Source organism: Gastrolobium bilobum, unplaced genomic scaffold, assembly GCF_033153095.1.
Source record: "Gastrolobium bilobum isolate Gb01-03AN ecotype WA unplaced genomic scaffold, APGP_CSIRO_Gbil_v1 utg1099, whole genome shotgun sequence".
NCBI lineage: Eukaryota > Viridiplantae > Streptophyta > Magnoliopsida > Fabales > Fabaceae > Gastrolobium > Gastrolobium bilobum.
In genome coordinates, this window is record NW_026897765.1 from 2,912 (window position 1) to 27,116 (window position 24,205).

Here is a 24,205-nt window from a genome sequence, read left to right on the forward strand (position 1 = left end):
GGTTGAAGAAGTCCCGATGGTCATTGATGTTCGTACTTCACCTTTTGACAAGTCAGACACTGAGATACATACTCAGCAATGTCACGCTTCATTCCCGGCCACCAAAACGACGTCTTCAAATCGTGGTACATCTTCGTGGATCCTGGATGAACAACATAATTTCCTTTATGAGCCTCCTGTAAAACCTCTTGCTTTAATTCTTCATTCGGCACCACTAACCGACCTTGGTACCTCAACATTTCCTTGTCATCCCAGACTACATCTTGATTATTAACCAAACTTCGGACTAACTCCTCATCTCTCTGAGCTTCCTTAATTCTCTGAAATAATTCATTCTCTACTCTTACTCGGCCCAACCTTATGCTATGCTTTCTCTTCACCACCGACAGATTCATATCCCTGAAAGCCTCAAATAATTTCAATTCTTCCATCATCAAAGTTGCAGTGTGCAGAGTCTTTCGACTCAAGGCGTCGGCTACCACATTTGCTTTACCTGGATGGTATTTCAGTTCAAACTCGTAGTCCTTTAAGAATTCCATCCATCGTCGTTGCTGCATATTTAGTTCTTTCTGGTCGAATAAGTACTTCAAACTCTTATGATCGCTGAATACGTCAAACTGCGAACCATACAAATAATGCCTCCATATTTTCAGCGCAAACACAATGGCGGCTAATTCCAGGTCGTGCGTAGGATAATTTTCTTCGTGAGACTTTAATTGCCGAGAGGCATAAGCTACGACCATGCGATCTTGCATCAGTACACATCCAAGTCCTTTCAAGGACGCATCACAGTAAACTTCGAACTTCCTGGTTGGATCAGGAATGGTAAGGATTGGAGCACTAGTCAATCTATCCTTCAGCTCCTGAAAACATTCTTCACAATCTACAGTCCACTCAAAAGGAACATCCTTCCGAGTGAGGCGAGTGAGAGGCTGTACCAATCGTGAGAAATTTTTAATAAATCTTCTGTAATAGCCTGCTAGTCCCAAGAAACTTCGTATTTCCGTGACAGTTCTGGGTCGTTCCCAATTCCTCACCGCTTCGACCTTGCTGGGGTCAACTGCAATACCTTCAGCAGAAATTACGTGGCCCAAGAATTGAACTTCACTAAGCCAGAACTCACACTTAGACCACTTTGCATACAGCTGCTTCTCCTTTAAAATCTGCAAAACAATCCGTAAGTGTGCTGCATGTAATTCTTCATTGACCGAATAAATCAGGATGTCATCGATGAACGCTAGGACAAACTGATCCAGGAAAGGACGGAAGATGCGGTTCATGTAGTCCATGAATATCGCTGGAGCATTTGTGAGTCCGAACGGAATCACTTGATATTCATAGTGCCCATAACGGGTACGGAAAGCAGTTTTCGGAATATCCTCCGGTTTGACCCGGATTTGATGGTATCCCGATCGAAGATCTATTTTGGAGAACACTTTGGCACCTCTGAGTTGATCCATCAAATCATCAATCCTCGGCATGGATACTTATTCTTTACAGTCACCTTGTTCAGCTGACGATAGTCCACACACAAACGTAGACTGCCATATTTTTTCTTTATCAAAATGGCTGGTGCACCCCATGGAGAAGTACTAGGTCTTATGAATTCTTTTGCCAGCAGTTCTTCTATTTGCTTCTTTAACTCTCGGAGTTCCAAAGGTGCCATACGATACGGAGCAATGGAAATAGGTCCAACTCCGGGAATAAGCTCAATGGAAAATTCTACTTCCCGCTGAGGGGGTAATCGAGGAATTTCATCGGGGAATACCTCCTCGAATTCATTCACCACTGGTACATTTTGAATTGGATTTTCAACCAGGGTCTCAGCCTCGATTGACAAGAGATAACCTGCTGCCCCCCGAAGGAGCTCTTTACGAACTTGCAACAAAGAAATAGTAGCAAAAGACAGAAAATTACCGTCTCTCGAAGGAACAATGACCTTCCCTGCTTGGCAGTCCAAAGTGATCCTGTTCTCCACCAACCAGTCCATGCCGATAATTACTTCGAAATTGAATACCGGAAAAACCACTAAGTTGATTGTATAAATGCTTCCTTCATACTCCAGAAGAACGCCTCTGCAAATTTCTGAGGCTGTACAGGATCCCCCCGTAGGAGTACTGATTTGTAATTCATAGGGGAGTGGAGCTGGGGTGATACCTATCTTCATAGCTATATGTTTTGCCATAAACGAACCAGATGCTCCAGAATCAAAAATAGCAGAAATAGGATAACCGTTAAGGATTATGTTACCTCGAATAAGATTCGGATATTTCTGCGCCTCATTAGCATCGAGGGTGAACACTCTGGCCTGAGTAGGTTGCTGACTTGCATAGTTTTGACATTTAGAAGCGAAATGTCCAGGTTGACCACATCTGTAGCATGTGTTGCTTCCCTGTAAACAGACTCCAGCATGGTTTTTCCCACAATTAGAACATGCACTGGGACCCTGACGTCCTGCTGATGACTGACCGGGTGCAGTATTTCTCTTGAAATTACCATTCCGAGCTTGCATCTGTGGACCCTTTCCCTTGTTCATTCCCGTGTTCTTCTTGAAGAATCTGCCCCCTCTGTTTCCTCCCTGCTGTTGCACCGGTTGTCTATTCAAATTTCTTGCTTCAATGATAATGCCTTCTGCCTGCCGACTCTGATTAATGATTTCGGGTAGAGTACGGATAGCCGTGGTCAACATGAGCTTTCTGATCTCGGTATGCAATCCACTCTCAAACTTCTCCACTTGCCACTCCTCATCATAGATGTTACGATCAAAATTGGCATATTCCATCAGTTGTGCAAATTTTGCAATGTATTCATTGATAGTCATGTTTCCTTGCCTCAAAGACAGCAGCTCCGTGTGTTTCATTCTTCGCATTGCTTTTGGAAAGTACTTGTCCAAGAATACCCTCCTGAACACAGCCCAGGTCACTTCAGTATTCTGAGCTTGCAGCAGAGCTCTCGCGCCAGTCCACCATGTCAATGCTTCTCCCGTCAACTGATAGGAGGCATAGTCCGGCTTCTGAGCCTCCGAGCATCCCATCCGTTCGAAGATATGTTCGATCATCTGCAGCCAGTTTGCTGCAGCCTCAGGGTGGTCTCCACCTTCAAAGATAGGTGGTTGAAAGTTACGGAAGTCCTTCAACCTCCGTCGGGCAATCTCCTCCGCATGGTCATGCAGCGGGGGTTGATTCTGGTTCTGTTGACGATGTTCTTGCCATTCTTGGCTCATGTTCCGGACGAACGTGGCCAATCCCCCAATTGTTGTGATAAGATCCTCTTCAGCATTGTCAGTCCTTCCCCGAGTGGAACCGCGATTACCTGCCATGATTCTGCACTCACAATATCACGAAATGAGCTGATCGGACTCACTGCAGGTTATTTATGACAGCAAATTCAAAGTAGGTACTCGAGTCCAAATCGGGTAAGTTAACAGTGCATCGATCCCTCATCACCATCTAAATCTAACAGTCTAATTACAACAGTCAATACCTAAATTTAACAATTAACGTAATCCATCATACGACAGATAGCAAGTAGTAAATATATGTCAAACAACAAGCAAATCATTCAGCAGTTAATATCAATCAATTAAAACAAGCAACAGACAATTCAAGCAAAAACAATCACCATGAACCAAAACTGCTCTGATACCAATTAGTGTAACACCCTCTCTTGTATGCATCCAAGAGAGTCGTTTGCTAATCGTTATTCGAGTTGTGGAAACGGATGAAAACTTTTTCTAAAAAAAGATCTTTGAGAAATTGTTGTGGAAAGCTGAATCTAAGAAAAATTTTAATGGAAAGAACTTAAAATGTGTTGCCGATAAAAATGGTGAAAATTTTAGAAAACCGTATCCCTTTAAATATTAATATAAAATCGATTTTTCAAAATATTTTTGTACAGTTAACGAAATCTGAATGTAGACGCTTGGGGCTTCGCGTGCATATAAAATAATAGTAAATCGGAGGTCATTTGCCCCTTGAAACGTAACTCATAAGTTGACCGTAAACTGTTAAAAATTCAGCATTTAAAAAAAATAATTCCTTTTCGCAAAACATTTTCAGATTTTCTTAAAATAGCCGCTGTTCGTAGAAGACTTAAAGCAGAAATAAATCATAGTTTTACAGTCATCCAAAAATCATCAAGTACCACATAATACAGTCATCCCAAGCTTAAAACAGTCAACAGTGAATAAATCCAGACAGCAACAAAAATATAACAGAGTTCAACATCCAAGTCCTCAAATGCTTTTACGTCCTCCTGCAATTTAAAAATTGCAGCCCCAAAGGGGTGAGAATAAACTCAGTAGTGTGGCAACAAAACCAAATGCAACAGTATTAACTAGGCACAAAATCATAAATAGTCACTTCAAACATTTAATCTTTTTCATCATATATCATAACGCGTATATAACGCCCTTTTTCCTTTACGCTCATAGCACCGTCGTGCGCGTAGCATCACAGTGGGTATTCCTAATGGCTCCCATGAAGGTGAATCCCACTGTGGAACCTATGCGGACTGAAGCCAAGTGTCCCCTCTCCTGGTACCAGGCATGCCTATATGATGCATGCTCAGTCACATGTCCTCAATACAAATAAATATATATATATAAGATGTCATGAATCAAGTATACATGCCATGTTATGCAATCGCACCCAACAGAAAAATGTATTATGATGTAAAATGCATGCATATATCATATCATTCTTTCATATTCTTACCATTGGCTCATCATCATCATAACATACATAGAACAAATGTGAGCAACACATCGCAATTCCATACACTAGCTAATAGTCACATTAGGTAATACCGCCTACACATACCTTGATGCTTTTAAGTACTAACCAAACAGCAGTGTATAGGCCCAACGTTTCAAGAATATTGCGCACCTAAACATAAGTATACAAGTCAGAATCCTATTCTAAGTGAATTTCCAAACACTTCCCACCTTTATGTTTCTTTTATCATTAATTTCCCAAACTGTTTTACCTTATTTCTTTCCCTACCACATTCTAACTTCCTAATATATATTTTTTCCAACGTAATACATCCCAAAACAGAATCGGTTTTGAACTTTTCTTAAGAAAAACGTTTTTTGCCTTCATATAAATTTGTCATTAAATTTGTACAGCACTATATTCCATAATTTTCCTAAGTTCCAAATGCATACTATACGGTTTTCTCCATGCTTTAATTCCTACAACATTCTGGTTTCTCCTAATACCATTCCCATTATGGTGCGCTAAAACTAGGCATGCTGTCCATAATTTTTACAGCAAAACAGTGGACAGTGGGTCATCAAACATCAGCGTCATCTCAGAAAAAAAAACATGATGTCTAGTAAGTTGTTCAGCGAAACAAAGAGCATTTTTCTATTTATCTAAATGTAACTTAGTTCATATTAGGCTTTAACAACTAATTCTAGCTAAGGCTACATGCATTTAGTGATTAATACCTCCATAAAACTAATAAGATGATGATTAACATTTTATTTGTCTTCTCGTACTAAACTATAGAACCAAAAATGGTAAAAACTACACCCCAATACATTCAACATTTCGGTATAGAGCAGTGGAGATTCTTAACCTACCTCTTGACATAAATACAAGAGAAAATCGAGTTACAAAGAGTAATAATTCAGCTCCTCTAACGAAAGCTGTGCGCACAAGACTGGGAAGAGCTTCCTAGCTTTAAAAGCCTTCCTGCAAAGGTCAGCTCCATTAACCCCTACGCCAAAAGAAGAATCAAAGAAGAAGGAAATTTATTTTACCCCTTTAAAGGATGAGCTTAGGCCGATAGGTATGCAAGAAACGGTGCTTGATGGAAACTGCTTCCTAAGTTCACGATGGAAGGTAAGAATGATAGAGAGATGAATTTGTTTCTATAGAGTTTTTCCTCTACTAGTGTCACGGTTCAAGGAACAATATGAGTTATAATGACTGGGTTCTCTGGTGAGGGTCTTGGATTCTCTTGGCAAGACAAGAGGATGATTTGAAATCCTTTACTTGGTGTTCACAAGTTCACGGTTTTAGTATGGGAAAAGAATAAAATAGCTTGGCTTGGCTTCTAACATCAACAGCGCTTGAGTGAGAAGAAACGAGGTTGGGAAATGCTGATTTAAACTTGTAAAGTAACCATCTAGAAGTGCTTGGCTTTTTCCTCCTCTGTAGCGTAACAAGTGAGGGCTGGATGACATTATTTATCCAATAAGGTTACATGCAATGCTGGCTACTTGTTATCTATTGGTTGCATTGCCTTAAGGCTGACTGCCTTTGGAGAATTCAACAAGCAACTTCAGCCTTTTCCTTGGTGCAGTCTATGCGCGTAGAAGGGAGGGATTTTAGTGGCTAATCTGTCCACTTTTAGATGATATAAATCAGAATTTCTGCTCACACTACCTATACCTACGCGCACACGTGGAGGGAAGATAAGGATAACTTGCCATGTGTGATCACCTACCAATCAAAGACTAACTTATGGGGTTTATTTGGATATTATTAAGATAATACACAATGAGATTTTGGGCTGCACTAAGACCCTCTTTGCAGCCCTTATGCTTCGGCCCACAAGCATAAAAGAAGGAAACAATAACACCAAAATGACAAGCCCAATGGATTACCATTCCAAGATTATTCTAAGACATCCTAAAGTTCCACGTCCCCTAAGTACCTTTAATTTTTTTATAGATCGATTTTCTATCATGCTCATATACTTTACTAGTATTTCACATGCTTAAGGTACATTCGCACATATTCTAATAATTCAAGTAATTTCTCTACTTCTAACCATAGGAGTCGAAATTAAACACACATTCCATGTGATTCTAATTTTCAATCATGCATGCTTATGCCTTATAATAATGTATATATATATATCTCTTAATTACGTGGGATGTTACATAACATATCCTAAACCATAAGTAACATGTGTAGGTTTTTATCTACCAAATATAACATTTAAGTTTTTTCTAGCAAATGTAAACTTTTCTAAGTCATCATTTAGCCTTTTAATCTTATACCTTAAACTTTTCACATATAGTACATGATATGGAAGATGAAGATGAACCATTTGATCTAGATAAGCATATAAGACAAGTAGTACTTACATCCAACAACTTTAAAGTTTTATTTTCATTTTTCAAAACATCAAGTTGTTCATTTAAACAAGCTACTTGTTTTAGCAAGTCATCATTATGCTTTCTAGCAAGTCTAATATTCTTAGCACATTCCATAGCTTCATCATATATTTCTGTAAAAGCAATTTTCAATTCATTATAGGAAGGGTCATAAGATGAACATTTAGAATTTACCTCACTAGCTTCATTATCCTCCTTTGCCATCAAACAAGCGTTGGTTTCCTCTTCACTCGATGAGCAACTTGAGCTTGAAGAGTCATCATCTCATGCCATATAAACTTTCATTCCTTTCTTCTTGCTTTTGCTTGACTTTTTGAAATTTTTTGGCTTTGTTTGAAGTGTAAGACAATCAGTTCTATAGTAGCCTTTCTTTCCACATTCAAAGCATGTAATTTGTGAAGTACAAGAAGTAGAATCTCCTTTTCCTCTATCTTGGACAACACCTTGTTTATTTCTTTGGAAGTTCCTTTTCTTGAAGGATTTACCATACTTTTTGATGAAGAGTCTCATCTCATCCATGTCAATGCCCTCCTTATTTGATTCATCAATTTCATGTTCCTTGGAGGTAGTGGATTTGAGAGAAACTCTTTTTATTTTCTTCTTTGCTTGATCTCTTAGAGCATGCCTTTTCATTTCAAACTCATATTCTTCAAGCTTTCCAACATGTGTGACAATTTGCATTGTTTCAAGATCCTTTGATCCCTATATTGTGGACACTTTAGCATCTCATTCTTTTATCATACATCTCAAAATCTTGTTGATCATTTGCTCATCATTGTAGTGAATACCTAAAGCATTTAACCTTATAATAATGTGAGTAAATCGTTTTTACAAATCATAAACACATTCATCATCAAGCATCTCAAAAGTTTCAAATTCTCTAGTAAGTGCATTTTGCTTAGACCTTTTAACCTCATTAGTGCCTTTATGTGTGGTTTCTAACACTTTTCACATTTGTTTAGCGGTTTTAAAAGATGAAATTCTAAAAATACTCATCTCTACCGAGGGCATTAGTTATGAGATTTTTTGCCTTAGCATTCCATTGGGCTTTTCTAAGTTCAATATCACTTAAGTCTTTAACTTTCTTAGAGACCGTTTGATTTTGATCATTTGTAGTGGTATGAGATTCGTAACCTTCTTCAACTACTGTCCAAAACCTTAAATCTATGGATTATAGAAAGATTTGCAACCTAGATTTCCAATATGGATAATCGGCACCATTAAAGAACGGTGGCCTATTGGTTGAACTGCCCTCTTGAGGCAAATCTTTGTTAAAACTAGCTATTTTATGAATCTTTATCTCTAGGTGATTAAACCAACAAAAGAGAACCTAAAATCTGAGGTCAATTATAAAGAAAATATGGCTAATGCAGAAGCACAAGAGGGGTGATAAATTGTGCAGTAACTTGTTTTACAAGAAATCAATGAAAATTAACCCATTTAACAAGAATTCAGCCTAAGACGAAATTAAACTAAAATCAAACCTTCCCTTTGTAGAAACATAGGTCATGAGGACTATGCTAATGAAGTTTTTGATGATAACAAAGCACATACAAACGACTAACATGGAAGCTCTCAATGCAATGCAAGACAACAAGTCACAAAAGATACAAGAAGCCTATATCAAAGTGCAGAGTTGAAGAAAAAACTCAAAATGGCAAAGTCAACTATGTAGTTAAAGTATTCAAGTGATGGAAGACTCTACATTACTCTAAATAGACAAAGACTTGAATACCAATGAAGACATAACTCTATATTATTTGTAAGGCCTTGTCTAATTCATAGAACTAATAGGAATGTGTTTATTGAGCTTTATCTTAGGAAGTGCAAAATCGAAAGCATAAATTCATATAGATTACATATATTCTTTTTGATCATGCATACAATGTTCGCACACATCAAAAGTTGTTATGTAAGTGTGAAACATGATAATACATATGTTAGAAGTCACTTAGAATCATTTTAAAGTCACTGGAAATCATTTAGATGCATTAAATTATGAAAAGACAGCAAGAAACTAATTTATGCACAAAAGTAATCGAATACTTTTTTGGGTAGAAAAGTAGTCGAATACTTGATGAACAATAATCGAAATACTTTATGGGTTTGAAGAAGTATTTGAATACTCCCCAAAAAGTAATCGAATACTTTCTGTTATGAGTGAATTAAACTCGAAGAAATTCAAAGTTTTAGATGTCTAAAGGCTATAAACGACTAATAACTCATTGGGAACCTATAAATACATATCATTAGGGTTCTGAACACAAAAATCAACACTCAAAATCACAAAAATCTCAAAATTAAGCCCAAATTGGCTTACTTTTGCACATCCTTGAGAAAAATCTCAATTACTCTCTTGTTTCTTAACCTTTTTTCGAATCTTTCTTTTGGAAAAGAACAAGGGGAAGATACCTTAAATCTGTTAACACGTTTTGTGTTGATATAATTGTTTGTGAGATAATTGGAGTGATCCTAAGGGCTTAGATTAAGTGTGATCAAGGTGTGATCATAGACTTGTAAAATTTCAGTTGTAAAAAGGTTTCTTCAAGCACTTATTGGAAGCTTGATGATAGTGAAAACGATTGACCTTAGTCTGGACGTAGCTCTTAAGTGGTTAGAGGGTGAACTACGATATATCGCGGTGTGATTCTTTCTTACCCTATCTCTTTTGATTTCTATCAATTGATTTCATTTTTGATTCATGATATATGCTATATTGAATCTGTTTTAAGGTTGATAATCATTAGTTTTATGTTCTAATTCATTCTTGCATGATTTCTTGAAAAAGGTGGACATAAATATTGAATTTCATCTATTTTCCCTTATAAATTTGATCTGCTGCAATTGCTTCTGAATTGATGTTATAAGAATTTTTGTAATTATATTTTGTATTAGGAAAATGATTTACAATCTTTTTGAATTCGTTTTTGGTTGAAATACTTGTCAAAGGATTAAATTTTGAATTGTTTCTTGAATTAGAAGTAAAACACAAATTACCCCCCTCTTGTGTGATTGTTTAGCCATCTTTTCTTTTCACCCTTATGTAAAAATTAGATTAAACCATACCAGATTATGTCCAATAACAAAGATTATGCAGCGGTATTGAAAAAGATGAAGGGAAAGGAAGAATCGCACCAAGATTTATCCTGCTTCACTCTCTAGCCACTTGAGAGCTATGTCCAGACTGATGTCGTCATTTCCATTATGTTCTAGCTTCCAACCGGTGTCAGAAAAACTATTTTACAAAGAGTTTTTACACGAACTATGATCAAACCTTTGATCATTCTCAACCTATCACCTATAGGGTCTTTCCAATCAATTAAGATTCGATGACAGCAATTCACTCTTGCCAAACAGATAAGGAACAATCTCTCCTTGTTCAACGTAAAAAGAAAAATCTGAAAAAGATCTAAAGATGAAAGAGATACTGAGCTTTTTCTCTAGAATGTCAAAATACAGCCAAACTGGTGTTAATTCTCTGAACTTATTAGTTCTAATGTGTTTTTGAGTTATTCTTTTTATGTAAGCCCTCACTCATCATTTATATAGGTGTAGAAAATATTAGATAGTCAAATATAGTCGTTAGACCTCTAATTTTAAAAACACTCACGTGACAGATCCAATATCTGGATATTTATCGGGTTTGTATCCGGATATTCTGGGTTCAAATATCCGAATATTCATATCCAGATATCACAATATTCATATACGGATATTTTCATACAGCTATCTGAATTTCGATCTAAGTGATTTTTAATTGATTTTCTACTCACTTCTCACATATGTATGAATGCTTCTAGCATTGATCTAACAGTGTTCTATATGTCTGAGTCATTTATATAGGATTCATTTAATGCATGAGTTTATGGCTTCCATAATGCATCCATGAGAATAAGCTCAATAATCTCAAACTTCTAAACTCTTTAGACTCTAAAAAAATATAACAAACTGTATAGTGTCGAGTCTTCATTTTTCTTCATGTTTTGAGTCTTCTACTTCCTTGTATGACTTGAATATTTGACTTTAGAGATGACTTTGCACTTTGAAGTTATTTCTCCATTTTTACATGTTGATTTAGCCTTCATGCTTCATTTGGGATTTATTTCAATGCCTTTCATATTGTGCAAGCTTGTTGAGTTAGTTGGTACTTTGTTAATTATCAAAACTTCACATCTTGGTTTTGATTGACCTATGGTTCAACAATACCAGTCTCTACAGTCGCATCTGAATTGACATTTAGTGCTGGAGAAAGAGTCATTGATACTTATCGGGAAAATTTGGCTGAAAATACGGTTCACGCATTAATTTACGGTGCATATTGGTTACATAATAAGTATGACATAAAGAAAAAATAGAAAGTATTAATTTACAAGATATAAATTTTTTTATATCTTATTATATTATAATTGAATGTCAAAAATAAGCTGACTTGTTTTTTGTTTTTGTTTTTTCATATAGGACAAGACCACATCAAAATATATTAAATTGTTGATATGAATATATTAAATTGTTTAAGTAGTCTTTTGCACTACTTTAGTTTATTGGTTAAGCAGACTTTTTAAATGATTTTGTTCTCTATATTGTTTAGATATACATTTAATTTATGAAGCTTTATTCTGTTGATCGTATATTCTATTTGGATAAATTTTTATTGTCTTATTTTCTTTTAAGAGGCTAAGCGAAACTTTTATTTTTTGTCAATAAACTAGGGTCACAGATCGATAATTTACACGCTAAGAAGGCTAATTCATAAACTAAGTCACAGATCGATAATTATATTCATAACAGATTATAAGCTAAGTTAATCTAACACCTATAAACACACTTATCTGTGAACAAATCGGCACCGTTTCTCCTCCGTCATACATGGCAGAAACTACCGAAGCAAATATCATAACCGGTAAATTAAGAAATCTGACTCATCCTTACCAACCGCTCTATCTCACAGCCGGATTGAGAATTCTTATTTTTAACTTCTCTTTTTTTATAAAATAAAAATTTAACCAAACTTAATTTTTTAAAAATTGTCATAAGAAAAGGCTGCAACGTTGAACAAAAGAAAGAGCTTAAAGGTTAAACTTTTTAAATAAATAAATAAATAAATATATATATATATATATTAGAATTCACATATTTATTTTCTAATATTATTCTTACTCTAAATTTCTTTTTATAAATTTTATAATTTACCTTTATAATTTCTCCTAATTATAAATTACTTCACCTCTTTTTTCTAAAATGTTAAGAATAACTTTATATAAACTATTAAAGAACTTTTTAGGAAGAAGTTATAGTTACTACCTTTTTTTCTTACTACTTGTTACTACCAAATCTTAACCGTTAATTTTCGTTAATCTAACGGTTATAATTTACTGAAAATTATTCGGTCACATTTATTAATTAATTATTAATTCTAATAAATTATAACTGTTAGATTAACGAAAATTAATAGTTAAGATTTGGTAGTAACAAGTAGTAAAAAAAATAGTAACTATAACATCTCCCTTCGATTAAAAAAGTAATTATTAGCTTCAAAAAAAGGGATAGGATATTGTAACAACGAAAAAATGTTACAACCAATGTTACGACCACTAATCTAATCGTTAAATTGAAAATCTCATCTGACGGTCCTGATTCAATGTATATATAGTCTTCTTTCTTCCCTTCTCTCTTTCCTTTCTCCCTCTCTTTTCCCTTTTCTCTCTCTCTCACTATATTGTCGTGGCCGCCGCCTCTCAAAACCAGACACGTCTCGCCGCCACAGCTGCACTTTACCGCCGCTGTCGCTGCCGTTTATCCCTTGTCCCTCTCTGAGTTTGAGATTCCCTCTCTCTACCGCCATTTATCCCTTTCTACCGTGGCCGCTGCCTCACAAAATGGAGAAGGGAAGGAAGAATCTAAGGCCTCTGGTGGGGATGCTTCTATTTGTGGCTACGATTCTCTTCACCGTCTTCTGAAGGAAAATCTCAACCCACATCAGTTTAATTAAAGAATTTTTGTTCTAAAGTCAATTCCTATTAAGGCTTGACCTCACTGACGCTATATTCATGTCAATAGTTAAGTTTGTATTGGAATTTTTTTTTATTGATTCATGTCATGGGTTTGTGGGTTTTGCTTTCCATATACAACTTTTTTCAAGGGATAAGACTATGATAATACCTCTATTTCACGTTGACATGCTGAATTGATCTTGTTTATTAGTTTCAAGTGCTCCTTTGACTTTTCTGATTTGGCTGTTTGTATAATTAGCTATATATTTGATGTAGCTTTGCATTTCCAGCATTATTTGAACAATTGGGTAATTTCTATTTTATTTTTTATTTTTTGAAAATTGAACTTCCTAGATACTTATGTACTTGCTTTTGAAAATGATTAAAACTTCATTGTACATGGATCATGTATCTTTCTTCTTAAATTGTTTTGAGGCATTGGTGCTTGCATCAATTACAAATTAAATTGGCCTCTTTTCTGATGGCTTTATCCGCTAGTACTCTGTTGCAGGAACATGGTTTTGATCCAAGGTAGTTTGTCAAAATTTTGTTTATTTTGTTTCTTTATATGTCATTCTTCTGATTAGGAACAGTATTATATGTCAAAGTTATACTCCTTTGCATATAATTGTACTTCATCTAAGTGAAATTCATATCATCTAAGATTAGACAAATTACCTGTAATGAAACAAAACTGTAATGAAAAAAAATTATACTTCATCTAAGCAACAACACTGTAATGAAACAAAATAGCTAGATTGGTTACAGTATTATTTTGACATATAATTGTTGTTTCATTACAGTGTATTGATATGAATCTCCGGATACTGATATGAGGAATTACCATTATTTACATAGTATCTATTATTGGATTACTTCACACTTCTTAATTCGGTAGTTACTAGTTAACATTTCCAAATTCCAATTTCAAGTCATATTGTAAGGGTGTTATCTTGTGGCTAATAGTTCCTTTTGATTTTCATGAGAATGGCTGCAGATTTTCAGTATACCTAAATGGAAGCTTGAAATAGTTGTATAGTATCTTTGAAACTGTTGCACTTGGAAATGCTGAAATTGATATTTACTATATGAAATTGGATTTGGATGCTTTTGGTGAGTGTGCATGTCTTTTTTTTTTTAGACATCAATGTATGTTATCCAATTATAGAGATGTATCTATAGATTTTATAATGTTGTTGAATCGTTCTAACATAATTTTCTTTTTGTTTACCTTCCACGTATGGAAAGTAAACAAGCTTTTTACAGTTTATATCCTTGCAAATAGCATTGCTCTTGTAAATTAATGAATGCCTGAAACAGGTATTCATGCTACCAGTTAGAGTTTAAGGTTTACGGTCTTCTACAATGTTGGCCTGCATCTGTAAATGAGGAGTGAATGCACCTAGATACATACAAACGAAATTCCTTTCGAACTTGTTGTCAAGCTCAAACTCAAACTGGTTAAAGTGGAATACAATGATTGGGTTAGTTTACCTATAGTTCCCTTGATAATTTTTCCAGCCTGCTGAAGTGGCTGTAAGACCCCCAGACCCTAGTATACAGGAGTTGTTCAAAAAGAAAGATATTTATATCCTTGCAAGCACTGGTGTTTAACGAGTTGTTCCTCCAAGTCGCTGTAATTATGCTTTCTCACTGGAAAAGGTTAGGCAACATCAGCGTCGTGCAGAATTTAATGTTGATGAGCACAAGAGCCAAGGCAATGGTCTTAGCCTCAGAAGCAAGCAAGTCTCTTCAAAGCCGAAGTTAATAGAATTCTGAAATCACATGTATTTTTTTAGTTACCCTACAATGTATTAGTAACTTCTTTTGTATATATGTAACAAAAAAATCTTCAAATTTTCATTCATTGATCGTGTTGATATAAATTATCAATATGAGATAAATTATCCATGTGATATGTCATTATACAAAGTATTAATTAACGTGGTGTATTATTAAAAATTACATGGATTAGCATACTCAAAATTTTAACAACTATTACATAACACTTTATGAAATGCATTGGTCTAAGACATTATGTAGATTAGCACCTTTCACCTTATGGCACATGACAAATATGCAATGGAAGTTGATTGTCCATTTATTAACCAATTGTACCATGCATCAAACTTATTTTATGAGCATTTTAACTTGTTGATGCTCGTGAACTAGTTTATATAAGAATTCTAATTACATACAATAATACAATACATCTTATACCAACTAAAAGAAATAATAAATTAAATAATAACCATGTAACAAATGTCATAAAACCCAAAAAAAAAAAAAAAAACTAGAGTCAATGTATTTTTTTCTCTCTACATGTACGCTTATTATGTCCTCGTTTCTTGCAATTTCCACAAATATTAGTATTCTTTGATGCTTCTTCAATTCCACTATGAATTCTATGTCCCTGTGAGATAATGTGTGACTCCCTTTTTCGACCTTTTGTTTGTGAAATGTTGGGATCATTCAATCTCATCATAGATGACTCTTCAGTTTGAGAACTCAAGTAATGTGAATCAAAATCCTCAAGACCAATACTATCATCAGGTGTTGGAAATTTTTCTAAAGATTCAATGAGAGAATCAAGACCATCACAAGCGAATTTAGCTGCTTCATTGGACCTATCTGCAAGCTTAATAAGTTTCGAAACTCTATGGCGTATTTCAAAGTCGCGAAGGAGTCCTTCTCCATCAAAATTACAAATGTCCTTATTGGTACTAATTATATCATTTCCTTCCTTGCTCCAACGTCGCAAAATCATATGTTCAGGGATCTGCTCAACATTTTCAACCGAAAAATAGCAATAATATGCTCACATGGGATTCCCATGAACTCAAAATATTGACAAGAACATCTAGTTTCTCTATTTTCCAACTTCATCTTCACAGTTGCAAAATGATCCTTCTCTTTCCTATTAAAAACTTGATAGGTAACCCACTCACCATCATTTCCAAGTTTCTCCTTAGAGAGAGGAAAACTATGAGAAAGCACATCACTAAATGTGAAAATTGCACGTGTGTAGACCTTAGCTGCATGCTCTTCCAATGGCATATTCAATGTTAAACGCCTTTCTTTATGCCTAGATTCAAAGTCTTGTTTTTTGAATGAATCATAACGAGCATCTACTCCTTGATTATATTTTTCTACAAGCTCCTTTAAGGTTGTGCCAGACGTAACAAAACCATCAAAAAATGAATTGATGCTTTCACTACGCTGAGAGATGTTCATACCCGCAAAGAAAATGGATCTGTTAAAGATTGGTATCCAAGACGATTTAATTGAATAGAGTGACTGCAACCACTCATTCTCATGAAGACCAAAGTTATCAAGAATATGTTGCCATTTGTCTTCAAAATCTTGAGTGCTCTTTTTTGTGTGGATACATTTATTGAAATCACTCTTAAATGTGGCATGCTGCTGATAGACATGAGACAATTTTTCTGGAAACTTTTTGTGATGTGCCACATACAAAATCGATGCTTGCTTTTTTGGAAAACTTTGGATACTGCATTGGTAATTGACATGTCCTATAAATTCAATGACATATGTAAGAATACAATCATTAATATATGAAACAATTGAAAAGATGTACTTAAAATGATTATACCTGATCAGTAATTATGGTGCCCGGATGTTTCCCATCCATTCCTCGAAGCCATTCCTTAAATAGCCACACAAAAGTATCTTCTGTTTCGTCTTTCAATAAAGCACATCCAAACAAGATTGACTGTAAATGATTATTTACACCGACAAAAGGTCCAAATGGCATTGAATATTTATTAGTTCTGTATGTCGTGTCAAATGTGATGACATCACCAAATAGCTCATAAGCTTGCCTGGACCTTGCGTCAATCCAAAAAAAGCTTTCCATGCGATCTTCATCGTCACATTTAATGGAATAAAAGAACTTTGGATTCAATGGTTGTTGTTTAACACAATAGTGTAACATAGCTTGTGCATCTCCTGTGTTATATATTCTTCTCCTCACTTTTTAGATGATTATAACAATCTCGACTGTCAAATGATAACTCATCGTCTTTGAAGATGGTAGCCACTTTTCCTGTGGGCAAGCTTGCATCACTAAAGTGTTCAACCAATAATCTTGCAGCATCAAACATTTTTTTGTGTGATCTGAGATAACAAACACTCTTTGGAGTCACAAGACCATGATTATGGTTGTCGTAAAATTGTGTAATTTTTCACATTTTTGTGTTTTCACTTTTATAAGCACTTACACAAGCTCCACACCCAATGCATAATGATGATGTCTTCTTAAATTTGGTCTAACAAACTTGAGCAACATCTTTATCATTTTTTTGTCGTGGACGACCCTCTCTAGCACAAACTAGCCTGAAGTAGTTACCCCTCCTTGTTCATATTCGGATTCCGAAACCTTTTACCTGTATCAAAAAAAAAAATGATCTTCCCATTAACTTTATGTTAGAAGTTAGAACTATAATAGAATTCCGATTGAGTTAATTATACAAAAAAAAAAAATTATGACTGCACCAATCTGGGGCGATCCGAGCCTATAATGATCTTCCCATTAAAGGGGTGAGGGAAAAAAAAAATTCCCAGGTGGAGTTGAACACTTCAGGACACATATTTCTGTACAAAATTTATATGAAGGGAAAACAAAATTTCTTTATTAACTGAAATAGCAAAAATGGACACAAGATCTTAGGATTTTTTATGCAATTCAAACAGCAATAACTCAACGACGGACAAGCAGTTCATACAGTTTCCCTTGCAAATTATGAGTATCTCTTAAATGAATCTACTTTGAAGCAGCAAGACTTTCATAGCGAGCTTTGAAGAAGGCAAAGAGTGGCTCTCTAGGAGGCAGGGATTCCTTCACAACAGGGTGGTTGCTAAATTCTTGGCTCCATTTGTAGAGCTTGGGAAATTTGTCACTGGTGAACAATTGCAGCCCTGCTACTTCTTGAATAATAGGGATCCAGAAGGCTATGAACACAGCAGCAATATCCACAAAGCCAAATTCCTCACCACCAAAGAACTTGTCCTTGAGCTCATCCTCAAGGAACTGCAGAGCCTCATATGATTCTGCAACACTCTTCTCACGCTCTTTCTCATCAAGGGTGAATGCAGCTTTCCATGCAGCAGCCACACACTGATTTCACAAATTAAAGTACTTATTAGTAATTACGTTAGAAGTTAGAACTATAATAGAATTCCGATTGAGTTAATTATACGAAAAATATTCAAAAAATTTTAAAAATAAACTTTCTGGTAAATTTTTATTGTCACCTCGTACGACATGTATCACTCAATTACAAGTTATGTATCTAGAGATTCTACTGCCAACTGTCAGATTTGCGTACAACAGAATCCTTTTGTAAAAAAATGTCTACCAAATCCCGATAATAATCCATGTAATTTATAGATCACAATAATAATATAAGGTATAGTTTATAAATGAAATTGATTAATCATTGATATGATTTTAAACAATGTTTATTAGAGGTATAATTTATGAATGAAAATAATTCAAACTTTCTCGGTAGATAGTTAAAATTGAGGTCTCAAATATACTGAAATTTCATGTTTAGAAGGAAAATAGTAAATAAGAAAAACAGAAGAATGGAGTTACCTTGTCATCTATGAACTTGGACCAGAAACGAGCCAAGGCTTTCTGGTAAGGCTCAGCAGGCAAGATGGGGTGGTCTTTCCATGTTTCATCAATGTACTCAACAATCACAAGGGATTCTGATATGGGTTTCTCATTATGAACAAAAACAGGAACCTTCTTGTAAACTGGGTTGTATTTGAGGAGCAGATCACTCTTGTTGTCCAACTTTTCTGGCTGATATTTGTATTCAATTCCCTTCAAACTAAGAGCAATCTGCACTCTGCACACAAATGGGCTTCCCACAATTCCCAAAAGCTTCACCTCTTCCTGATTTGTAGCCATTCCACTCCTTCAATTCTTTACTCAAACAACTAGCAAGTTAGTTACTTGTTTGTGATCTGTGATTGATGCCTATGGTCATCTCCTTTTATAGAGCCATGATTACTATTCAACTTACACGAGGTCAATTAGAAAGCTATATTATATTACATGCGGTGGATAAAGGTTGGAAGAATAAAAGGGTTATAAATGATGCCACGTATTAATTCCATTTAATGCATTATTAAATTGTTAACGCGTATGGTTGTAGGTGATTGCGCGCACAAGAAGGATCTAGAAAAGAATTAAAAAACATCCCTTATCAAGAAGATTCCAGCCGTTAAAATGGCGAAAAATGACGTAAGAGGTTACATAAGCTGCGTACCCCACAATGATACAATTGATTGTTGAGATCCGCACAATCTGTATAATTAATAATGCCATTGTATATTATTACAAATTAATCATATAATTAAAAATCTGCCAAAAATATCAAAAAATATCAAATCTAAAAACATATAAAATCATTTATTTACATAAATTGATAAATTAAATCAATTAGCAACATATATATTTTTATTTGATATTAAAATTATATAAATTTTTATGTTATGTGGCAATTTATTCCTTATTAATTGATTTAACTTATAGAAATAAAATCTGTGCAATTATTTCTTTGCCAGTTCACCAACAACTTTTAGAAAAATTGAATTGATTTGTTATGATGCAATAGCGGTTGCAGGATGACGTCGTACAGAATGCTTCGTCGGTGAATTCTCGAAATTTTCAAGTGGTCAACAATTTCAACCTAGTGTTTTCTTGAAGAACAGGGAGCCAAAACGTTCTGCAAGATCAATGGTCAACGCTTTGTACGAAAAGACCAAAGAGTCACTCCCGAAAAACAAAAATATTATTAATATATGAGGTTTGCATTTGTCATTTAACATGACACAATAAATTTTTCTACACACATAATATTTTGTGGTGCCTACAATTTTTGAAAAAAAAAAAAAAAAAAATTACGGCACGCAAAACGAATCTCTATAACATTACACAATCATTTTTCCTACAACATAACTCTTATAAAACCGGGAGGGCGTTTGATTGAGGAGGAATTTTTTGTATACTAGAAAAATGTAATTGATAGAGAAATGGTTGGAAAGTGAGTTTAGTAGAAAAATGTAAAAAACGTTGTTTGGTAGGCCAAAATATTACCGAAAAAATTGGGCTAAATTTTCTGAGTCTATATTTAGTTGAAGTTAAAAAAATATGATAAAATTATCAAACTAACCCTGTTAACATTTTTATTTTTTGATTTGAATAAGAAGCATACTGAATAGTCCACTATATATTTAAACAACTTACTTTTGTTAAAGTTTCCAATCTTAGTTTTTCATATCTCCAGCGAAATTGGAATACCAGTATCTTAGTGGTTTTTTTGGGTTGTATTTTTGTTTTCATTTTACACTAAATATGGACTCCTAGGCAAATGATAATAGTGAAAAAAAATTCTCATATTTGCTACCAAACATGGGAGTCTTGAAATCTCACCATGACTTTCCTATGCAGTTGAAAATAATACTCCAACTAAATACCCCCTTAATATATTGTTTAATATTTTTAATTATTGAGTGAAATTTTAGCTTAGTTGTACTGTTAAGAAATGGGTCCACATTATTTAATAAAATCAGTATAAAATTTTATTTGATAATAAAAATATGTTAATAACTTTTCACTCAAGAAATTGCGCTGCCACAATTCAAATGATTCTTCAACGCCATTTTTTCAACTCATTTTGTGTCTACATTCCACATCCCAAATTGTTTTCATATTAGTGCCTATTTTTTTACGTACCTTTTTATTTGAGGTGAGTAGATTCTTCAATATTTTTATAAGTTGTAATTTTCAGAATTAATTATAAAATTAATTCTGAATCGGGATTTAATTACACTTAAATTTTATGCCCCACTTCGACCAAGTATAGGTGCCTATTTCTTATTGCTGCCCATTTCGATAAGAAAAGCAATGTCGCCACCGATATCAAATGTATCTCAACAGCATAAAGTAACTCTATATATTTATTAACTATGACAATAACTGGTAGTTAGTTTTGTAACTAGATTTCTACTTACAGTTTAATACTATATATTAAGTATGACCCAATCAAAGATCAATTATAATCTTTCAATCCATATTTCAAACATGGCTCAAGCTTTCACTCAAAAGTTATGCCAACTCAAAACCGATTTGAAATGTTTTTTCATTGTAATGCGGTCAAACCCGTACATGTGACATGCAGGAGTAGTCCCACACACACAGAGCACATGAATTCTTTTTTGGCTTGGGGACAGGACTGGTCACTGACGAGACACTTGGCAAACCCGCACGTGCAGCAGACGAGACACCCGACAATCCTGCACTTGCAATGGACGAGACTCTTCTCAGTCTGATCCTACACTTGTTGTCGACGGGAATACCAGATCAAACCTTAACCGTCCATCCTACGTAACAATCACCCATCCATCTTACCAAACACTCACCCAAACCCCCCTATATATATCCCCTCAGCAGCGAACCATTTACAGCATTTTTTCACTTTTGTGAAACATATAGATAACATTAGCATATTGCACTTTGTTTAGTGCTCATATTTGCAACCTTTTTTTTGTTGTGTTCCTCATCTTATGTTCTATTTTTAATTTATAATTTTTATTTTCATTATTATCCCGGATCAATTACGTTCATTTGTATATTACAATGATGCTAAAAGTATAGATTCAGGCAGTTTGACTTTTGAAGGAAAAAAAAGAGCTATGTATATTGTCCAATGTATGTCTTTTGAAGACTTAAAGGAAAAGATCCATCAAAAGTTAAAACTCCAACAAAATCAAATACTATCTTCATTGACAGCTAGAGTCCCAAATGAAAACCGCAATATGTGACTAACAAACGTGTAATTCTGTTTCTCGGAATAAAAATAAAAAAGTTATCAAATACATTTTTTTTCTAGAAACTTTTCCAAGGCACACAAATAGAAAAAAATTATTTTTTTTTAAAAAACAATACTGTAGAACAGAATTGTTATTATACACACCTTAAATTACCTAAACTCAAACTCACTTGGCTAATATTATTAGTAAGGCTAACATAAAATTTTAGTTAATAATAAAAAGTATATTAAAAGATATTAATAATGTTTCCCTTTGTAGAGCTGACATTGAATCTAAAACATATAGTGGTTTTTACCAAAAAAAATAAATTATATAGTGGTAAATTCGAGAAGGCCACCACCATATACCATTGTTTTTTGTTGAAATGTATTATGTGTGTATGTGCAGATATTGAACCATTCTGAAATTCAATTCCACATTATGAGGCTGTTAATTGGGATTACCTGCATGAAGATATACTAGATGTTGAAGGCTTAAGTCGGGGTTCGTGGACAAGAGAAGATCCTTTGTTTGAGAAACAAGAGCTAGGGTCCAAGCAAGATGTTTAGGCCGCAATAAAGAATTAGTGCTTGAAAAATCATCGAGAAGTTGTAGCGGTTGAGAGTACTACGGGCAAGTTGTCTATGAAATATCAAAACCACGAACAATGTTGTGAACAAGGTTGTCTATGAAATTGTCAAAAACCCTAAGATTAACAACAGTTGGGTGGTTAGTAAATGGATTAGAGATGATAATTATATCAACCAATTTCTTTCCCAAGATCACAGACAACTTGATTCTGAACTTATTTCCATAGCCATGTTAGGTTTGATCTGCAATACATTCTGCCGATTTTGATAATTATTTGTGTTTAACAGTCAACGTAAATAACATTCCTAATATATACATGTTGTGTATGGTATTGCAGACATGGTTAAGGCCCAATCTTCGGTTGCTGTGATCCTAATACAAGAAAGGGTGACCAATCTCTTTGGATTTCATGTCTCTTACAAGAAGGAAAAATAAAAAGCAATTGCAAAGATTTACGGTGATTGGGATGAGTCATTTGCTTTCCTACCAAGATGGCTGAAGTACATGTCTTTTTCTCCGAGATCTATGCATCATATTCAAACTGAAGAATATATCATCAATCGACAAGTTGTTGATGGGTGTTGGGTATTCCAACGTGTTTTTTGGACTTTCAATCAATGTTGTGAAGCGTTCAAATGGAGCAAGCCAGTTGTACAGGTAGACGGTACACATCTGTATGGTAAGTATAAAGGAACATTATTGATTACCACAACACAAAATGGAAATAACGAGATCCTGCCAATTGCATTTGCGGTTGTTGAAAGTGAAACAAAGGAAGCATGAGGGTACTTTTTGGCATCCATCCGAATATATGTTACAAAGAAAATTGGTATATGTCTTATTTCTGATTGACATTGCAACATAATATGAGCGCTCGACAATGAGGTCATTAGTTGGCAGCCTTCTAATGTGTACCATGTTTATTGTCTACGTCATGTAGCGAGCAATTTTCATACCTGTTTTAATAACCAGCAGTTGAAGAAAGATCTAATGAAGCTAGGTTATATACTACATCTCATGTGCACTTTTTTTTACTAGTACATTTGCTACCTGATGCAATCCCTAATGTTTTTTCTACTTCGCAGGTTATATTCCAAATCAAATCCATTTTGACGCGTTGTACGTCGAGTTCTGCAACACTAGTCCCGAAGTGGCTGCATGGATTGAGAGCATTCTAAAGGAAAAATGGACTCAGAGTTAAGATTTGGATGGAAGAAGATATGGCCATATGACCACTAATATATCGAAATTAGTGAATAGGGTTTTCAAGGGAACAAGGAACATGCCAATAACTTCATTGGTGAAATGCACCTATGCTCGACTTGTCCATTACTAGTTCTAGAGAGGGACTAAGGCCCAGAAAGATGCGCAAGAAAGCATTTTTCCAATGTTATTAGCGAAGCCATGACAACTAATGGAGAGAGGGTTACATCGATGCATGTTTGGCAATTTAATGTACAGCATATCGCATTTGAAGTTGATGACGATGATGATAAATTCTGGGTGCATCTTTGTGAGAAGAAATGCCAATGTGGCAGGTTTCAGGCTTTCAAATTCCCATATAGCCATGTAATCGCAGCATGTGCGAAGGTATCCCACAACAATGAATAATACATAGATCCAATATTCTTTATTTACAATATTATGT

General features: G+C 34.8%; 1 protein-coding gene and 1 pseudogene across 2 annotated transcripts; both read right to left on the reverse strand.

Moving 5' to 3' along the window:
* Positions 1-849: 849 nt before the first annotated feature.
* LOC133310019 (uncharacterized) lies at positions 850-3,319 on the reverse strand (annotated as a pseudogene).
* Positions 3,320-16,517: 13,198 nt separating this feature from the next.
* LOC133310027 (probable glutathione S-transferase) lies at positions 16,518-19,168 on the reverse strand. Of its 2 annotated transcripts, XR_009751387.1 has the most exons (4): positions 18,740-19,168; positions 17,868-18,259; positions 16,736-17,528; positions 16,518-16,655 (listed from the first exon to the last, which is right to left on the reverse strand). XR_009751387.1 is itself a non-coding variant. In XM_061510913.1 (2 exons), exons 1-2 carry the CDS (start codon positions 19,058-19,060, stop codon positions 17,906-17,908), a joined length of 675 nt encoding a protein of 224 aa, XP_061366897.1. In that variant the 5' UTR covers positions 19,061-19,167; the 3' UTR covers positions 17,747-17,905. The 2 variants fall into 2 exon arrangements, 1 of the variants encoding a protein (XP_061366897.1); XM_061510913.1 differs by lacking the exons at positions 16,518-16,655; positions 16,736-17,528 and having other exon boundaries at positions 17,747-18,259; positions 18,740-19,167.
* Between the last annotated feature and the right edge of the window lie 5,037 nt (positions 19,169-24,205).